At 39.9% G+C, this 15,331-nt stretch overlaps 2 protein-coding genes across 2 annotated transcripts; both read right to left on the bottom strand.

Annotated features, from left to right (window-relative positions):
* Positions 1-390: 390 nt before the first annotated feature.
* On the bottom strand, positions 391-8,995 carry mfsd1 (major facilitator superfamily domain containing 1). The gene is made up of 16 exons (XM_030777677.1): positions 8,913-8,995; positions 8,593-8,645; positions 7,695-7,807; positions 7,073-7,115; positions 6,651-6,718; positions 6,368-6,476; positions 6,153-6,255; positions 4,907-5,005; positions 4,041-4,152; positions 2,886-2,942; positions 2,591-2,747; positions 2,206-2,303; positions 1,872-1,984; positions 1,627-1,674; positions 1,449-1,515; positions 391-911 (listed from the first exon to the last, which is right to left on the bottom strand). Exons 1-16 carry the CDS (start codon positions 8,929-8,931, stop codon positions 908-910), a joined length of 1,263 nt encoding a protein of 420 aa, XP_030633537.1. The 5' UTR covers positions 8,932-8,995; the 3' UTR covers positions 391-907.
* A 3,668-nt stretch (positions 8,996-12,663) lies between these two features.
* On the bottom strand, positions 12,664-13,665 carry LOC115815052 (P2Y purinoceptor 13-like). The gene has a single exon (XM_030778022.1). The coding sequence runs from the start codon at positions 13,663-13,665 to the stop codon at positions 12,664-12,666; it is 1,002 nt and encodes a 333-aa protein (XP_030633882.1).
* Between the last annotated feature and the right edge of the window lie 1,666 nt (positions 13,666-15,331).

Here is a 15,331-nt window from a genome sequence, read left to right as displayed (position 1 = left end):
TTAGGCGTAAAAACAACACAGAGAGATTCTTCAAAGAGATTAACACTGATCTCGCAACACTTTACAATAAAACCCTGATTTTTAAAAAAAAAAAAAAAGTTTATAAAAGCACCAAAGGTGTCGATGAGGTTTAAAATGAATCGATATTCAGATTTTGAATTAAAAAAAAAAGAAAGAAAATCATTTAAAATAACTCATCCGATTTGTATAAAAGCTATAAGGCCTCTGGTCACCTGCCACACATATACTTTACAACAAAGTGAGCCGAGTGCAAAAGAGGTTTGAAAGACAAGAGTAGTCACATTCCACACTATGCCTAGGACATGCTGGATGAGATGGAGTAATCTGGGCTGATTTACAGCTGTCCTCACAAAAGCAGTGTTCAGGTAAAGTAAATATCCTTCACGAAAGATGAGACCCTCCCAGGTCCACAAAGACCGTTACAAATATCCCTGATGAAAAAAAAATCTTCCATATGTAACAAAAACTTGGCCCATCCTCAAACAATTCTGCGAGTGGTACTTGTGAAGTGAAATCACTGGCAACGTCCCAAAACCATTTACAGACTCTCTCCTCTCCTTTCCCTCAAACACTCACCTTCGTGTCAATTATCACTTAAGAACATTAGGTGATATTCTAATTCTGACTAAATATACATCACGTTTGAGATGAGGGGTGGTTTTTGTTTTGAGGAGAGTTGGAACATTATTACCACATGATAATAATGTTCTCACACTGAGAAGCTTGATAAAAGAGCAGTTCAGAAAAGTACACATGTGAGAAGGATAGTGTTGAAAAAAAGGGGTGGTAAGTGGGAGGAGTCAGCGGTGCAGTGATAGCCCATTGGTGCATGACTGACAACTGATGTTCTTCTGGAGGTGGGACAAGCTTCTGAGGTGAGAAGCCCTTACCTGCAACACATTACACAGGGGAACTATTAGAGCAAACAGAGCTAAGACACCCATAAATAGAACCAAACATGCATTACACCTAACACCAATTGAGTCAATGTTCCTTAAGGAAGGATAGGTAAAAGAAAAGCTACTTTCACCCATGCAGTATGTTTTGTCAAGTAGTCACACAGGGAGTGGAGACAAGGAATAAAGGTGACTCATATTCTCACACTCACACTCAGACAGAGCCGAGTAAAGGTTAAAGAGATGGGTAAAGCTCCAGCTATTTGCCATGGAGCACATGCAGAGTTTTAACAGTTTGTTCAAACTGAGTCAAGGACATATCTACTTCATTTTCTAGAGCAAAGCGCATCTTTCCCGACCACCTGAGCTTTCCTCGTAACTTTTGAATTTACGAAATGGATGTCACATGACTGCCAAACCACATGATTGCCTCCAGCTTGGTATGGACACAAGCCAATTCAATGCAAGTCCAATGTGGCACGACAGTCAGGCTTGAGGGTCAAGGGGTCAAATGTCATTGTGTGTGCTTACTCCGAATCAGAGGAAGAGCTCTTCAGGAGTCTGGCCCTTACTGAAGCAGATAGGTTCAGTTCTCCCCCTGAGAAAGAGAGAAGAGAATGTGAGGGTAATTACAAAGGATTTCGAGAGTATAGGGAAAAGTATACGACAGTGACAGCCAGTCAATAGATCTGGTTACTATAGCACTTACCTCTGAAATAATCCACAAGGTAGAGCAATATTACAGCCAGCAACGCAACTGCACATAGGAAGGGAGAATGAAAAAGAGAGCGTTCACATAAAACATAGACACACACCGAAACACTATGTTTCAAAAATATTCGGGTTGTTATGCAGTGGTTCTCCTTCCTCACAAACTCTGGAAAACTGAGCAGTTGTTTTCATTACAGAAACACTAACACGCACGAGAGAAAGGACCAGGAAGGGGCTACTCACGGCAAATGCAGGCACAGAAGAAGACTTCCAGGAAGAGGTAACCTTTGTTGTCCAGAATAGCTCCAGCTGCCATGGCGATAAGAGCTAAGCCCAGGTTCTGGATGGACTGCATGCTGTGTAGAAAAACACGAGTGGAGTAATGGATGAGAAAAAGAAAGAAGGGGAGATGAAAGAAAAGAGAATCAGAGGGATCATAAGTGGTCTTTACCGTCACACACAGGACATGCTAAAAGGTACAGTCACGTACAGTACATGCTAAAAGGTACAGTCACGTACAGTACATGCTAAAAGGTACAGTCACAAACAGTACATGCTAAAATGTAGAGTCACTTACAATCCATATGCAGTGCCAAGTTGATGCTCAGGCACAACAAAAGCCACCATTGGCCAGAGAGCACAGGCCAACAGAGAGTAAGACAGACCCATCAGAGACTGTGGAGTAGAGACCCGCCACAACAAGGTCAGAGAGGAGTCACACACGTACAGAAAAGTAACCTGGTCCAAGACTGGTTCTTTAAGCACAAAGACTAACTTCACAAGCACGTCTAGACCTGAAAAGGTTTGATACATTCACACGCGCAAAAAAAAACAAACAAACAAAAAAAACCCAACCATTTTGTCAAAACGCTGCATATTTTGCTCAATACGTGAAATTTGTTCGCTCCCTGGCGAACGAAATTTTTTTAATTTGTAGAGACGGAAATTTAAGGAGAGGTTACCATAGCAATCCAGGGGTTCCAGAAGGTGAAGGCAAGCATCATGTGGGAAATTAGCGTCGTTACGACAGCACACAGCACCCACATAATATTCTTGCCTGTCTTATCCACCATCAGACCAAACAGAGGAGACGCAGGAGCGGAGATGATGTAGACAATACTGAGAGAGGAAGGGAGGAAGAAAGAGGGAGAGAAGCACATTTATCTTTCAAGACTTTTGACTGACATGCACAGTCAGACAACGCTATGCTTCTTATTGTTATAAATAAAATGTATATTTGTGAAGTTCTTATATTACCTATTAACTGCGCTTGCCTGGGCGGGACTGAAGTCAAATTTTTCTATAAAGAAAACTCTGAAAAAGAAAGGAAGAGGATGATGAAAGCGTAAGACATTTGGAAAGCTTCACAGAAGAACACACATATCGCGCTCCCATAAAGTTACCCAGAGAAGCTGAAGCTATGGCATGAGCTGAAGAATTGTTACCATGGAGAAAGAAGAATGTTAAGTGGCACACGCACGACTGAAAACCTTTTTGTAATTCACATACCTTTTTATCTCTCTATCTCTTGATTTCAGTCCAACAAGGTGAATGTTTGCGTATGACACAGAAACCTTTTCCTGCTAGCATTGTGTTGACCACAAATGTTTGCTGGAGTGAGTATGTAGTCAAATACATTTAAAGTGACATGTCACGTTGTCGATTCTCATATCAAATAACAACAGCCAGTTCAGACCGTATATCTAAAGTCAATGCCTCTCAATGTTTATGAAAAACATCTGACACAAAAGCCAGAGATTTTCTGTTTTCAAAATTGCCTGTCATTGTAAGGTACTTTGTCACTCTGCTGATGTCACCTGACACAGAGACTACTCAGATAACCTAGCGACAGAGAACTGAAAATATTCATTTTCCATTGATCTAAGAAATGTTTATTTGGCCAGCCTCTTCATTTAGGGGAGAAAAATATAGAGAAGAGTATGGTTGCGAAGCAATCCTGTAATTTTTTTTTTTGTGAACACCACAAGATCTTTGATTAGACCTTTTTTTGGCTCTTACTGACAGGAAAACATGCATTGCTACATCTGTATGACAACACCCTGTCTCCTTATTTTTAGCATTCCTCTGTTTTTCATTCACATTCTCTTTCTTCTTGAAATTATACAGCACTGATCTCTATTTGCATGTGTCAGAACTGATTCAGCACTGAAAGAAAAGAGGGCTCCTAACACTCCAAGAGATATTTATATACAAAAATATAAATTTAGTTTGTAAAAGCAAATTTTGTGGGATTTTTTTTTTCCTTTTCATGGACAATTTCCTTTTCCTCTTCATAGACAATGAAGAATATTAACCGTAAGTTTGGGAATCGTTTAGGGCAGAACGTTGAACAATATAATTTAATTATTTGTTGTAGTTAAGTAAGAAGTGCGTGATTGTGTGTGTACTCACTGGCCAAGGCCGATGAAAGGGAAGATGGCGACATAGTATCCCACACAAATGATGAAGATGAGCCATAGCTGAAGGGGGAAGTCTTTGACATCTGTGAGTTTGATCACTTCCCCTACACAGACACACACACACACACACACACACACACACACAAACATACACATGTGGTGAGGAAGTGCGTTATATAGAGGACCCATTGCCAACATGCTGGTTAAATGCTTAAGTGGTTTCCCAAGAAGATCATATGAGAGAAGCCACAAAATCTGCTGAAGAGTGGCAGTGAGCTCTCCAATCTGATCTGCTGACTCACAGAGTACAACACAGTCCTGCTGCAGACACTAACACGGTTTATGTATAAATCCATAACGACCACTGTGGTACACAAGAGACAAAGACAGACAGCACTGTCTCACAGACACTGTTTCACTTCATACTGTTCGCTTACTGAAACGACGCATGTACGAACGCATATATGGTACTGAAATGACGCATGTACGAACGCATATATGGTACTGAAATGACGCATGTGCAAACGCATATATGGTACTGAAACGAGGCAAGTACGAACGCATATATGGTACTGAAATGACGCATGTGCGAACGCATATATGGTACTGAAACGAGGCATGTACGAACGCATATATGGTACTGAAACGACGCATGTACGAACGCATATATGGTACACTGAACAGCACGCCCAAATCCACACTGAAAAGCATGACCAAATCCACATCTGAGAATGTAAATAAACATCGGCTGACGGACATTACAATCGCAACTTTGCAGTCTGGTTACAATGACTGAAGCATCGTCACAGGTAACAGGCCAGACTCTGTGCAGAGGAGGAGATTCCTGCAGAAACTCACCAGTCTTTCCTTGTTCCTTGTTGAGTATGCGCTCAGCTCTTCTATCCAGGTAACCCAAGACCAGGGCACATATCAGCGAGAACACGCAGGTGGAGGCAGCTGAGACAAAGGAAAAAGCACATTCATTTCAGAAGCACTTCATTTCGCTACTTAGTTGCACATGCAGTTACATATAAATATGGTGCTTTCAGAAATTACACAAGCCTTGGGGGTTTTTTTTTATCCATATTTTGACATATCGTGAAGCCCATCTGAAGTTTTGTTAGTTATCTACCTAACATTCTGGACCTGTTCTGACATGGGATATAAAAGAAACACAAGACAGGTATCTCGAGTTAGGAAGAACTTTCCTCCTTTGCTATGCCACCGTCAACTGATAACAGGTTCACCAAGTTAGGAATGAACTGACTCACTTGAATATGGGTACTACAGTTGGGAATACACGTCAGGGCAGAGACTCTGCCATGACAACCAGAGGAACCCGTACTCAGAACTCTGTGATAAACTTGGCAGTGAGCAGAGATTTGGAATGGTTCTTATAAAAATATTCCAAGATATCTGATGTACCGATGAGTTCATGAATTCACGCACCACAAACATCTCTGAAAATACACACCATCATCTACAACTTACACCATTAACATGTCCACTACGCACTTATGTTTTCAACTATATCTTTTTCATTTGTGTGTACTTTCCTCTTTGACATCTATAGAGAGACAACGCACATGAGCTGAGGTCTGTGGTACTGTGGTGACTGAACATTATGAAGAACACGAGAGGTATACGGACAGAAGTGAAAGCAGAAGCTTTGTAAAGTAATGGTTAGCTTCTCATTTGAGCTCAAACTGGTTCCTTCCTCCGGACCAGAAACTGAAGAAGGTTTTGTGGTTTGTAATGGACTCAGAAAACATGTTAAGAGTCGGCTGGTGTTGCGCGGTGTCATGTTTCAGAGAGCGTCTCTCTGCTGCAGATCTAGACGTTGTAACCGTAGACTCAGACATGTACTGATATTTTCACTCTCAGATTGGCTTCTCCAAAACATGCCCTTAGCATGCAACTGGTTTTAAGTGTTCTTTTAATAGTTACTCAACAGCACATTTACTGGGAACACCCTTCTTTGTCAAAGGAATAGCTTCCTCATAGTGAGAACAGATGAACAGGGGCAAATTAATTATCCTTGCAGAGTTGAGGGGAGGAGGGGGGGTTCATAGGTCATCATATTCTCTCCATCATTTTTACCTACCAATCATGAGTGAGACTCCCAGCGTTGAGGGTCCTGTGGAGCCAATCAGATCCTTGATCCTACTATACACATGGCTCATGACATTCATATTCACTGTGCTACCCTGAGGGAGGAAGGAGGGAGGAACACGGAATAAAGTTACCTCACCGTATAATTATTCGTGCCGGTGCTCAACATGCAAGGTGGCGCTTCACCGGTTCATTGCCGGTTCTTACCAGTCTAGCCATGCTAAGCTGCAAACCAAACACCAGGTTCAGCTCTTTTCCTTTAAACCAGTTCACTGCATACGTGTTCTGGGCCACAGCGAGAGACTCTCCTCCGATCCTGCTCGAATAGAGAATAAAAGCACAGAAAGTGGGAGGAGAGCTAACCTTTCTGGCTGGTTCCTATTTATAGCAGAGGAAGCAAAAGATGTAGGATTGCTGCGTCATTAACGAAACCACAACAACAAGAACAAAAAAAAAACTAAGCTTTTTATGAGAAACGAGTATACCTTACCCAAACACGAAGCGCCCTAACTCCATCAACCAGAAATGATTCACCAGAGCCCCAGCGGCGAATATTACCTGCGAAACACGGCACTGCGATATTAGACGTCATCAAATAGCTCAGTGGTTTAAATTAATCAGTAAGAGGCTACGGAAATAAGCAGGTGCCTTTCGAGTGTTTACATCCACATCCGCAGTTACCCCCTGCTGGTAAATAATGTTTTACAGATTTAGATTAGCTTTTCCTGTGCAATGCAAACTAATGCTCCACAACCAGTAATAATCTCTTACTGTTGACTAAATCCCATAGACTGCAGAGTCACAAGGTTGTTTCTCAGAGTACCTTCAGTTTACCAAAGTCCTCATGTACACAAACACGCACAACGACAGAACACGGAATTACCGGGATGCAAACACGTTATGTGTGCTTACCTGTCCACCACACACGAAGAGGGAAAAGATGATTGTCCCAAGCCTGAAAGAATTTGAAGGGGGGGGGGGATTACCTTTCAAAAATAAGTTTTTTTTAAATATTAGCACAGGTTAATCAATGTTTACTTGTATCTGCTGGTGACTGGGACATGAAGTCACTAAATTAATGCAAACACATGATGACAAGCACAGTGGTAAATTTTCATTTAACATAAAGCAGGACTATACATTCAAAGAATGAACTCTTTTCACTTTTACCCACAATGAGGGTTTTACCCTTTGTTCAGTGCTTGACAAATTAAGAATGCTATCAATGGTCGAAACCGTGCTTATTTTTCCCACATTAGAGAGTAATGCAGGTACTTTGAGCAGACTCCCAGACTGCACGTATATTTTGCTGGCAGACAGCATTGTCAAAAAATTTGTTGCAGGCGGTGACGTGACATTACACTGCATACACTGGAAGTATGGTTCACTGTTTCAATGCCATTTAACATCAGTATATTTCACTGGCCACAAAAAAAAGTAAAGAACACACACCTCCGCTCTATTCTGTACGTAATGGAGAGGCTGGTGTCATCTTATTTTATCAAAATTTATGTAGTTGTCATTAGTTACCCACCTAATGCCAAACACTCTGTCTATGAGAAATCCTCCCAGGAAACACAGCACAACATTGGGCCAAGAGTACCATGCATACAGCTGCATGAATTTGGAGGTAGTTAACCGCATATCCTGATATAAACACACAGAGAGAGAGAGAGAGAGAGAGAGAGAGAGAGAATTACTGTTGTATTATACAGGATATTACAGTCGGAAAAGAAGAAAAATGTTTATGTTAACATTTGAAGAAGATTCCCATCCTTCAAAATCCAGTCTTTCCATAAACAGGTGGGAGGGCATCAGTTAAGAGAAAACTCAGAAAAATTCTGTTTCTCCCTCAGAAAAACGAGGAGATTTTTCTCTGCCTCAATCTGTCTTTGTTCCTCTGTTTGCTGAATTTTACCATGTTTGCTGTGAACATGAGGCTACATAAGGACACGGTGCTGCCGTTAACTAGGTCATTCCTTCCTGCACAGCACATTTGCAAGTGTTACATTCACTGTCACTGAGAGTATTTATTCAATCCCCAGTGATGAATGTGAACTATATGGATGCTTTTTCAGTGTTAGTAAAGAAAAAAAAAAAATCAACTCTCACCAGAGTTGGGGAAAATTATAAAAGCAGTGAGGAACTCCGCAGAAACTACAAGGCTGTAGATGTTAGTGGAAGTAAATTCTCATATGAACTCACTACAGAAGGAAACAACACCCAAAATTTGCTATTGTGCATAGGAGTCCATCTCACTGTTGGAACATTGTGTGTTTTGGACTATTAGCAAAGGCTTAACAACACTGTGAGATCTGTTCAGTAAAATATACTGCCTTTGAAAGCAGAGTCAACCAGAGAGTTAACTGATGGCCTGAAAGGGAATGACTGACACATGACTAGCAAGATACCTGACCAACCCGGACGCTCACCTGTATGACTTGAGTTTGAAGAGCGGCAGGATTGTCGTAACAAAAGTAACTACCTAGGATAAAGAAGAGTGAAGAGAGTGTAAAGAACACAACGGTTCTACAGAGAACTTTGACAAATTCAACCAACAACTTATCTTGTAAAATTGTAAACATCCCCCGTCTGTCTAAGAAGGATTCGCCTAAACCATCTGATACGTCAAATTTCAAAGAATTTACGTTACACTATGAAACTTAGAACACATTTTAACAATGAGCCATTAGAAAGTCATGACTGACATATTTAAATGAACTTTCAACTGCAGTTTTGTCAAATTACTCACCAAACCCCAAGAAACACATAAAGATAAGGACCACGATACGGTGTCCCAGACTACTTGGGTCACGAATATCGCATTTTTTTCCTCTGTTGCCTCTGTCATTTTGTGGGCCGGAGTGGTAGTCGTTTTCATTGATCAAATTTTGTTGTTCCTCTCTCTCCGCCATCTTCAAATGTTTTAGGATGAGACCTGGATGAGCAGGAGGAAGGCAGAAACAGTAAACCTAACTGTGGTTGGACGAACGACTAAAACGAATTATCAAAATAAAAGACATAGAGTAGAGTAAGCGTACTCCTTATTGACCAGTTCAGGGGATTTTTTTTAATGAATCACTAATTCACAAAATAAGACTATTATTGCTCTATGTAAAATTAATAGGGAATCGTCGCTCTTTTTCTTGTGTTTTTTGGCATTTAGACAATCCTGAAGCCATCGGCGTCAAAAGACTTTTAGTTCGAAAAAACTACTTATTTGTTTGAGCTGAGTACGGCTAGATTCATCGGAAGTGGTTAACAAAGTCATGTGATGAGCCATAAAACTTGTTGTTGATCAATGTCATGTTGTTATTATTATTATTATTATTATTATCATCATCATTATTAATTGTAATGTTATCGAATACGAAGTTTTCTTCGCGTTTTATGGGAGTTTTGAGATATCTGTCCCACCATAATTCACAAACTGAAGGCTAAAAGTGGATAAACGCTTTTGAATGAAAATAAGTAACAGAAATCATTCAAATTTGTTGCTGTTTTCGCTTTATGTAAAAGTATGTCCACTTTTGTAAAGAAAGCAGGTAAACAGGCAGTTGGAATTCAACAAATGTGACGCAAGGGGGAAAGCAGACTTTGAATTTCATTCTCGGCATAGCGAATTAAGCAGACCTCAACATGCATTCGAACTACAGTTAAAATACAATAGCGTCGGTCCTGTCGAGATGTCACTAAACAAACATAGCTCAGCTGCTACACAGAGTTCTTCCAAAGGTTTTCAGTAAAGACAACACAGACATAGCTGTCTTGCAGGAAACGGGAGTCATAGGTGTGGATTTGTTTCGTACAATAAAGTACAACAGCGGCTGGGAGAAGAAATAGGAAAAAAAAGACCTCTGTTGTCAACCATTAGGGGCGCCACTTGAGCGATGACAAGATACAGTCTGCTAACTTCTCTATGTGCAATGCTTATTGTAATTAGACTGTCGACTATTACTGTTAAAGAACTTAAAAGTATATTCAATTCTACACACACACACACACACACACACATATATATATGTATATGTATATGTATATGTATATGTATATATGTGTGTGTATATATATATATACACACACACACACACACACACACACATACATACAGTATATATTATACATATATTGTATACATATATGCATTGTAATTTTTTACTTTGCATTAGTTTTATGCTTTATTTAGAGTTTGTGTTTGTTTCATACTTGTTAGGCAGCCTTCATGGTTTAACTGGCTTCATCACTATGGCAAGAACTATGGGCTATGACTGTCATTTATGCCACATAATGTCACTCTCACCCACATAATCAAACATCATCAACACGTCAAATAAATCAAATAAGCTCCATGATTAAAACAGGTTTCTCTAGAGTTAGATCATGTGCGGAGGATTAAAGATTATATATCCTCAGGTTTCATTCCACACTGGAAGACGGTGTGTTTTGAATTATGTTCATGATCTCTTTGTAATGTTAGTCCGAATATAAACTACAGCTGCACAGGTGTTACATTTGGTTTGCTGCAGGGTTCATTGAGGTGGTATTTGTATTTTTGAAGTCAGTATTAGAAATTTTGAGTGCAACAAAAGGGCAAGACAATGACAATCAAAGCGAAAGTAGAATGCACTGAGCCACATTCTAAACCACATGAAAAACAACCTGACAATGGTATAAACCAGGAGTTTAAATCTAAAATACACTGGCTCTTGACTCACTACTCATATACAGGAAAAAGTCATCCAGTATGTGAGTTCTACTGTGAAGGGGGGACTTAGAACCGTATGAGTAACTGACATGATAAGAGAAAATTTTGTAAAATTAAAACAGAAATTATGCTCAGTCTGATTTCCAGAAAGAGTCTGAATTTCTTGATTTAACTTACATGTAGCTCCTTCAGAATGTTAATCTAATAAGTTGTAGCCAAGTAGATAACACCAACACACATATGGATTACAGTGGTAAAACCAAATTCTGTAGGAAATATCATTGCCGCAAACATGCAAAACCGGACATTAACATTTCATAACAGTTTGCTTCTCAAATAAACAGAGAGAGAGAGACAGAGAGAGAGAGAGACAGCTCTATATACAAGAACTATTACACACTTGTAAAATCAATGATGTGACAACATACACAACCACCCTCTGTCTACTCTCAAAACTCTATATAAGTCATTCAAGCCATACAACTCCCACAGCAATTATGTCGTTACTACTGACTCTCAGACAGTAAGCGTTTGTTTATGTCAGCGTGTAGCTGACAGCACAGCACATCCTGCAAATGACAATCAGTCCGCGATCCCCTTAGCTGAGTTTTATTCAAGTTCACAAGGCTTAAAGTCTCTGCACACGTGTAAGTGCTTCCAAAGAGGGATGACATTCTTCGGACATGATTTCTTAGGATGGTAGCTTTTTGCTGGGACACATCTGTAGAATTCCCTCAAGATGTTAGGGCGTGGTACGTCTCTTTAAGATCAGTCACACCAGAACTCAGTCAGCTCCGGTGACTGTATATTTGGGACGGTATCCACAGATAAAGGGTGTGCAGACAAAGCCAGGGCATTTTCACGATCTCAAAAATCCTCAGGTCGGTGGCTGAACTCCGATTTTAGATCTGTGATGAAGGAAGCATAATCTTCATATGTCTCATCAGTCACGCTATGTTAGTCAATCAGCTCCATCAGGCTTGTGAAGTACATTACGTTTCCTGTAAAAAGAGGAGCACAGCAAATTAGCTCCAGTATTGGGAAATAACATGAGCATTGGGCAGCATTAATGATGAAAAAACACAATACTTGCAAAACGACTTGAGCTTGTTAGTTACCTGATGATATGTGACATTGCAGGAGGTCAAATGGTGAGTTGAAATGCCCTCACAATGTCAGAAAACTCCTTGATGAGGTGATCTTTTCCTTGCAGCTGCAAATTAAGCTGAGTTCAGTGATGTCAGCCTGAAGCCTAAACCTGTGAGCCACTTTTTTGCCCTCTTGCCTTGCTCTTTTTCACTAGCAGTTTTTTCTGGATTTAATTAAAGGAAGCAAAAAAAAAAAAAAAGCCAGCTCTCAAAAATGTCAGTTTTTGTGGAAGAAATGAGCTTACTGATAGGTAAACTAAGTCTCAAAGAAGTCCTCAGATAAATTAATACAACCATAGCTATGACTACAACTACTATGTTCTCAAAATGACTAAATGTGTGTAATTTACAAATAGGGTAAATATCGTTAATAATTTCTGACTGCTATTTTCTGTGATTATACATTTATGGTATAGACTGCACTATACATTACAAATGACTGTGGAGGGCTATGTTTTCAGTCACGTTCACAAAATGACATGTCTTTTTTTAACCTTTATTCATTCTTCCTGAAAGCATGGGTTCCGTCTGTGGTTGTGACATAACCTTGAACCAGAGGTTCATAACTATTGCATAACTATTGCTAAATATGTTTGTATATACCTATATATAACTATATACGTATAACTATTCTTATAATCAAAATTAACTTAATTTTCTGAGGCTTGATTATCATCCTCACTTTGTTTTGACTCTGAATCCGGGGGCTTCTGAAGCCCAGTAATCTCATAGAACCTCTTTCTGAACGGCCGACAGAGGAAAAAATAGATCAGTGGGTCTAGGCAGACGTTAGTACAAGCAAGGAACAAGGTCAAATGTTTTGCAACTTCTAGTGATACTTGTAAACATGTCACGTTTTTCTCGACCTGTAGCTTTGTGTAAGGAATTCGTACACTGTGATAAGGAACATAACACACCAGGAACACCAACAAGATCACAAATACCCGGAACTTGACCTCACGTTTCCCCCTCTCATTGTTGCTCTTTGAGTTTTTGTAGGACTCCAGAACCCTTTTTGTAATACAAAAGTAACAGAATACAACCACGGCACACACTGCCCAGAAGAGAACTTTGCTGAAAATAATGACCCCTTCGTGTAATTTCAGTCCAGAATCGCTCTTCATGCGGATGCACAGTTCTCCAGTTTTATTGGCCGGGTCTTGGTTGGTCAGGATCATTGTTGGTAAGGTATTGCTGCACAGAATCATGATCCATATGAAGGCCGACACTGCTCTGCCGAAAACCAAATTCTGAGCCAAGGCGGTCCTACCAGGTGTCACAATTTTGAAGAATCGGTCCAAACTAATGAGTCCCATTAGGGTGACACTAACATTCAGGCCTGAGTAGAAAAACACCTGGGAAAACCGACAGAATAACATCTTGAGTTCCAGCGAAGCACCCCGCATTTCAGTAACGGCCTTTATGGGGAACGTTAGAGTCATTAGGAGGTCAGCAGCGACCAGGTTTTTCAGGTAAATCATGAAGGTGGATTTGGAATTCAGATGGATTGAAATCCAGGCCACTAAAACATTGAGCAAAAGGGCAAAAGGAAAGAGCAGGAGATAAAGAATTGGAATAACCGTGTCTTTGACTCTCTCACTGATGCCACAGTCTTCCAAAGAGGGAATGGTTGTTGTGTTTGAAGACTCCATAACTCTGTAAAATAAATTTACCATATATTTTAGGTACATCTGAATTCATTCATGACATCATGTGGAAAGGGCCGGAAACCATGATGCCATATATGGTTAAGTGGTGACTGTTATTTATGAACCCTTTATAAAATAAAATAAACACACATTTGTGTTCTATGGCTTACATATTATTTACAAAGGGACAAGACCACATTTCTCATGTGAGAAAATGACCATACTGTCCTCAACTACACAAAACACAAAAAGAAGCTCCTGTCTAAAATTTTAGAATACATACATACAGTTTTTACGCGCACGCGCACACACACACACACACACACACACACACACACTCGGTCAAAATGTCCAGTAATAATGCTCATACAAAACGCTGCAAAGACACATGAACACGCTTGACTTCAAGTCGGCAGCAGAGGACTTTGCCGCAATGAAAAAAAGGAGAAAATAATATGCTACCTGGTACCATATAGGCTACATTTGATGCCATGTAGACCTAGTTTTGTTTTGTTTTTTAAATCATGCCACAGATGTTACAGGTTACAGGTGTTTCGTAATATCACATTTTAGCGGCTAATTACTGGGGTTTTGCTTAATCGTTACAATTCATAAAATAGTCAAACATAGGGTTACACGTATAATACTTACGTTACTCTCAAGTGCGATGGAATAAAGAATGCACCAGGATGGACCAAGCTGTTCATGCTCTGTAGTTTTATTTCTCCGTGATGACACTTCCTGCGCTATCTATCATTTGAGGTTTTGTTACCTTTTTTTAGGCTGCGGTTCAAAACGGATGCAGCGCTCAATTCAGAGTTTCAGCTATACGTGGCAGCTCTGTCAAAACAAGCTCGAATATTACCAAACTGCAAATAAATTAGTAGGCTACTATCAAATTTTGTAAGACCGGATAAAGAAACACCGCACAACAAAGACATGTTGCATATTTCGTTGGCTACTTCTTTGCACATTCAATCCTTTGCAAATATATTATGAATATAGAATAGAATAGAATGATCTTTATTGTAATTATACTCAGGGACAATGAAATTTCGCATGGCTTCTCCCAATGCACTTAAAATAAAACAAATAAATAATAAATAAATAAAAGCAGTGCCGAAAAAAAGAGCAGTAATAGCAGTTTAATGCTTACAGAAAACAGTGGTATTAGCAGATGTTCTGCATTTGGGCAGGGTGGCCACAGTGATGGATGCCACAGCTCTTTACACAGTCCTTAATGTGTTTGTGGGGGGGTGTTTCACAGTGTGTGTGTGTGTGCTCACAGTTCCTGTATTCTGTTCTGCAGTTGGGCAGGTAGCAGTGTGATGGAGGTCACAGCTCTGGTAAAGAAGTTGTTCCTCAGTCTATTGGTGTGGGATCTTATTGTCTTGAACCGCTTGCTGCACAGCAGCGGTTCGAACAGGTTGTGGCCGGTCCCTGATGAGGCGGCATTTTAATAGAAAATAACATTGCATCCATGGTGTCCATTTGCGAGATTTCCCCCTACCATAAATTACAAAATAAAACGTCCCACGACATAATTGTATCATCCACAATATTTTTTTCTTTTTTGTATGAGGGCTATTTGTTTGTATACTTCTGTGTCTATTTAAAATACGTAAATTGAAAAAATCAAGCGATCAACCAGTCAGAGATGTGTGTAGTC

The sequence above is a fragment of the Chanos chanos genome, chromosome 6, assembly GCF_902362185.1.
Source record: "Chanos chanos chromosome 6, fChaCha1.1, whole genome shotgun sequence".
Taxonomy (NCBI): Eukaryota; Metazoa; Chordata; class Actinopteri; order Gonorynchiformes; family Chanidae; genus Chanos; species Chanos chanos.
The sequence above is the reverse complement of the archived record's forward strand: the minus strand, read 5'-3'. Positions and strand labels throughout refer to the sequence as shown.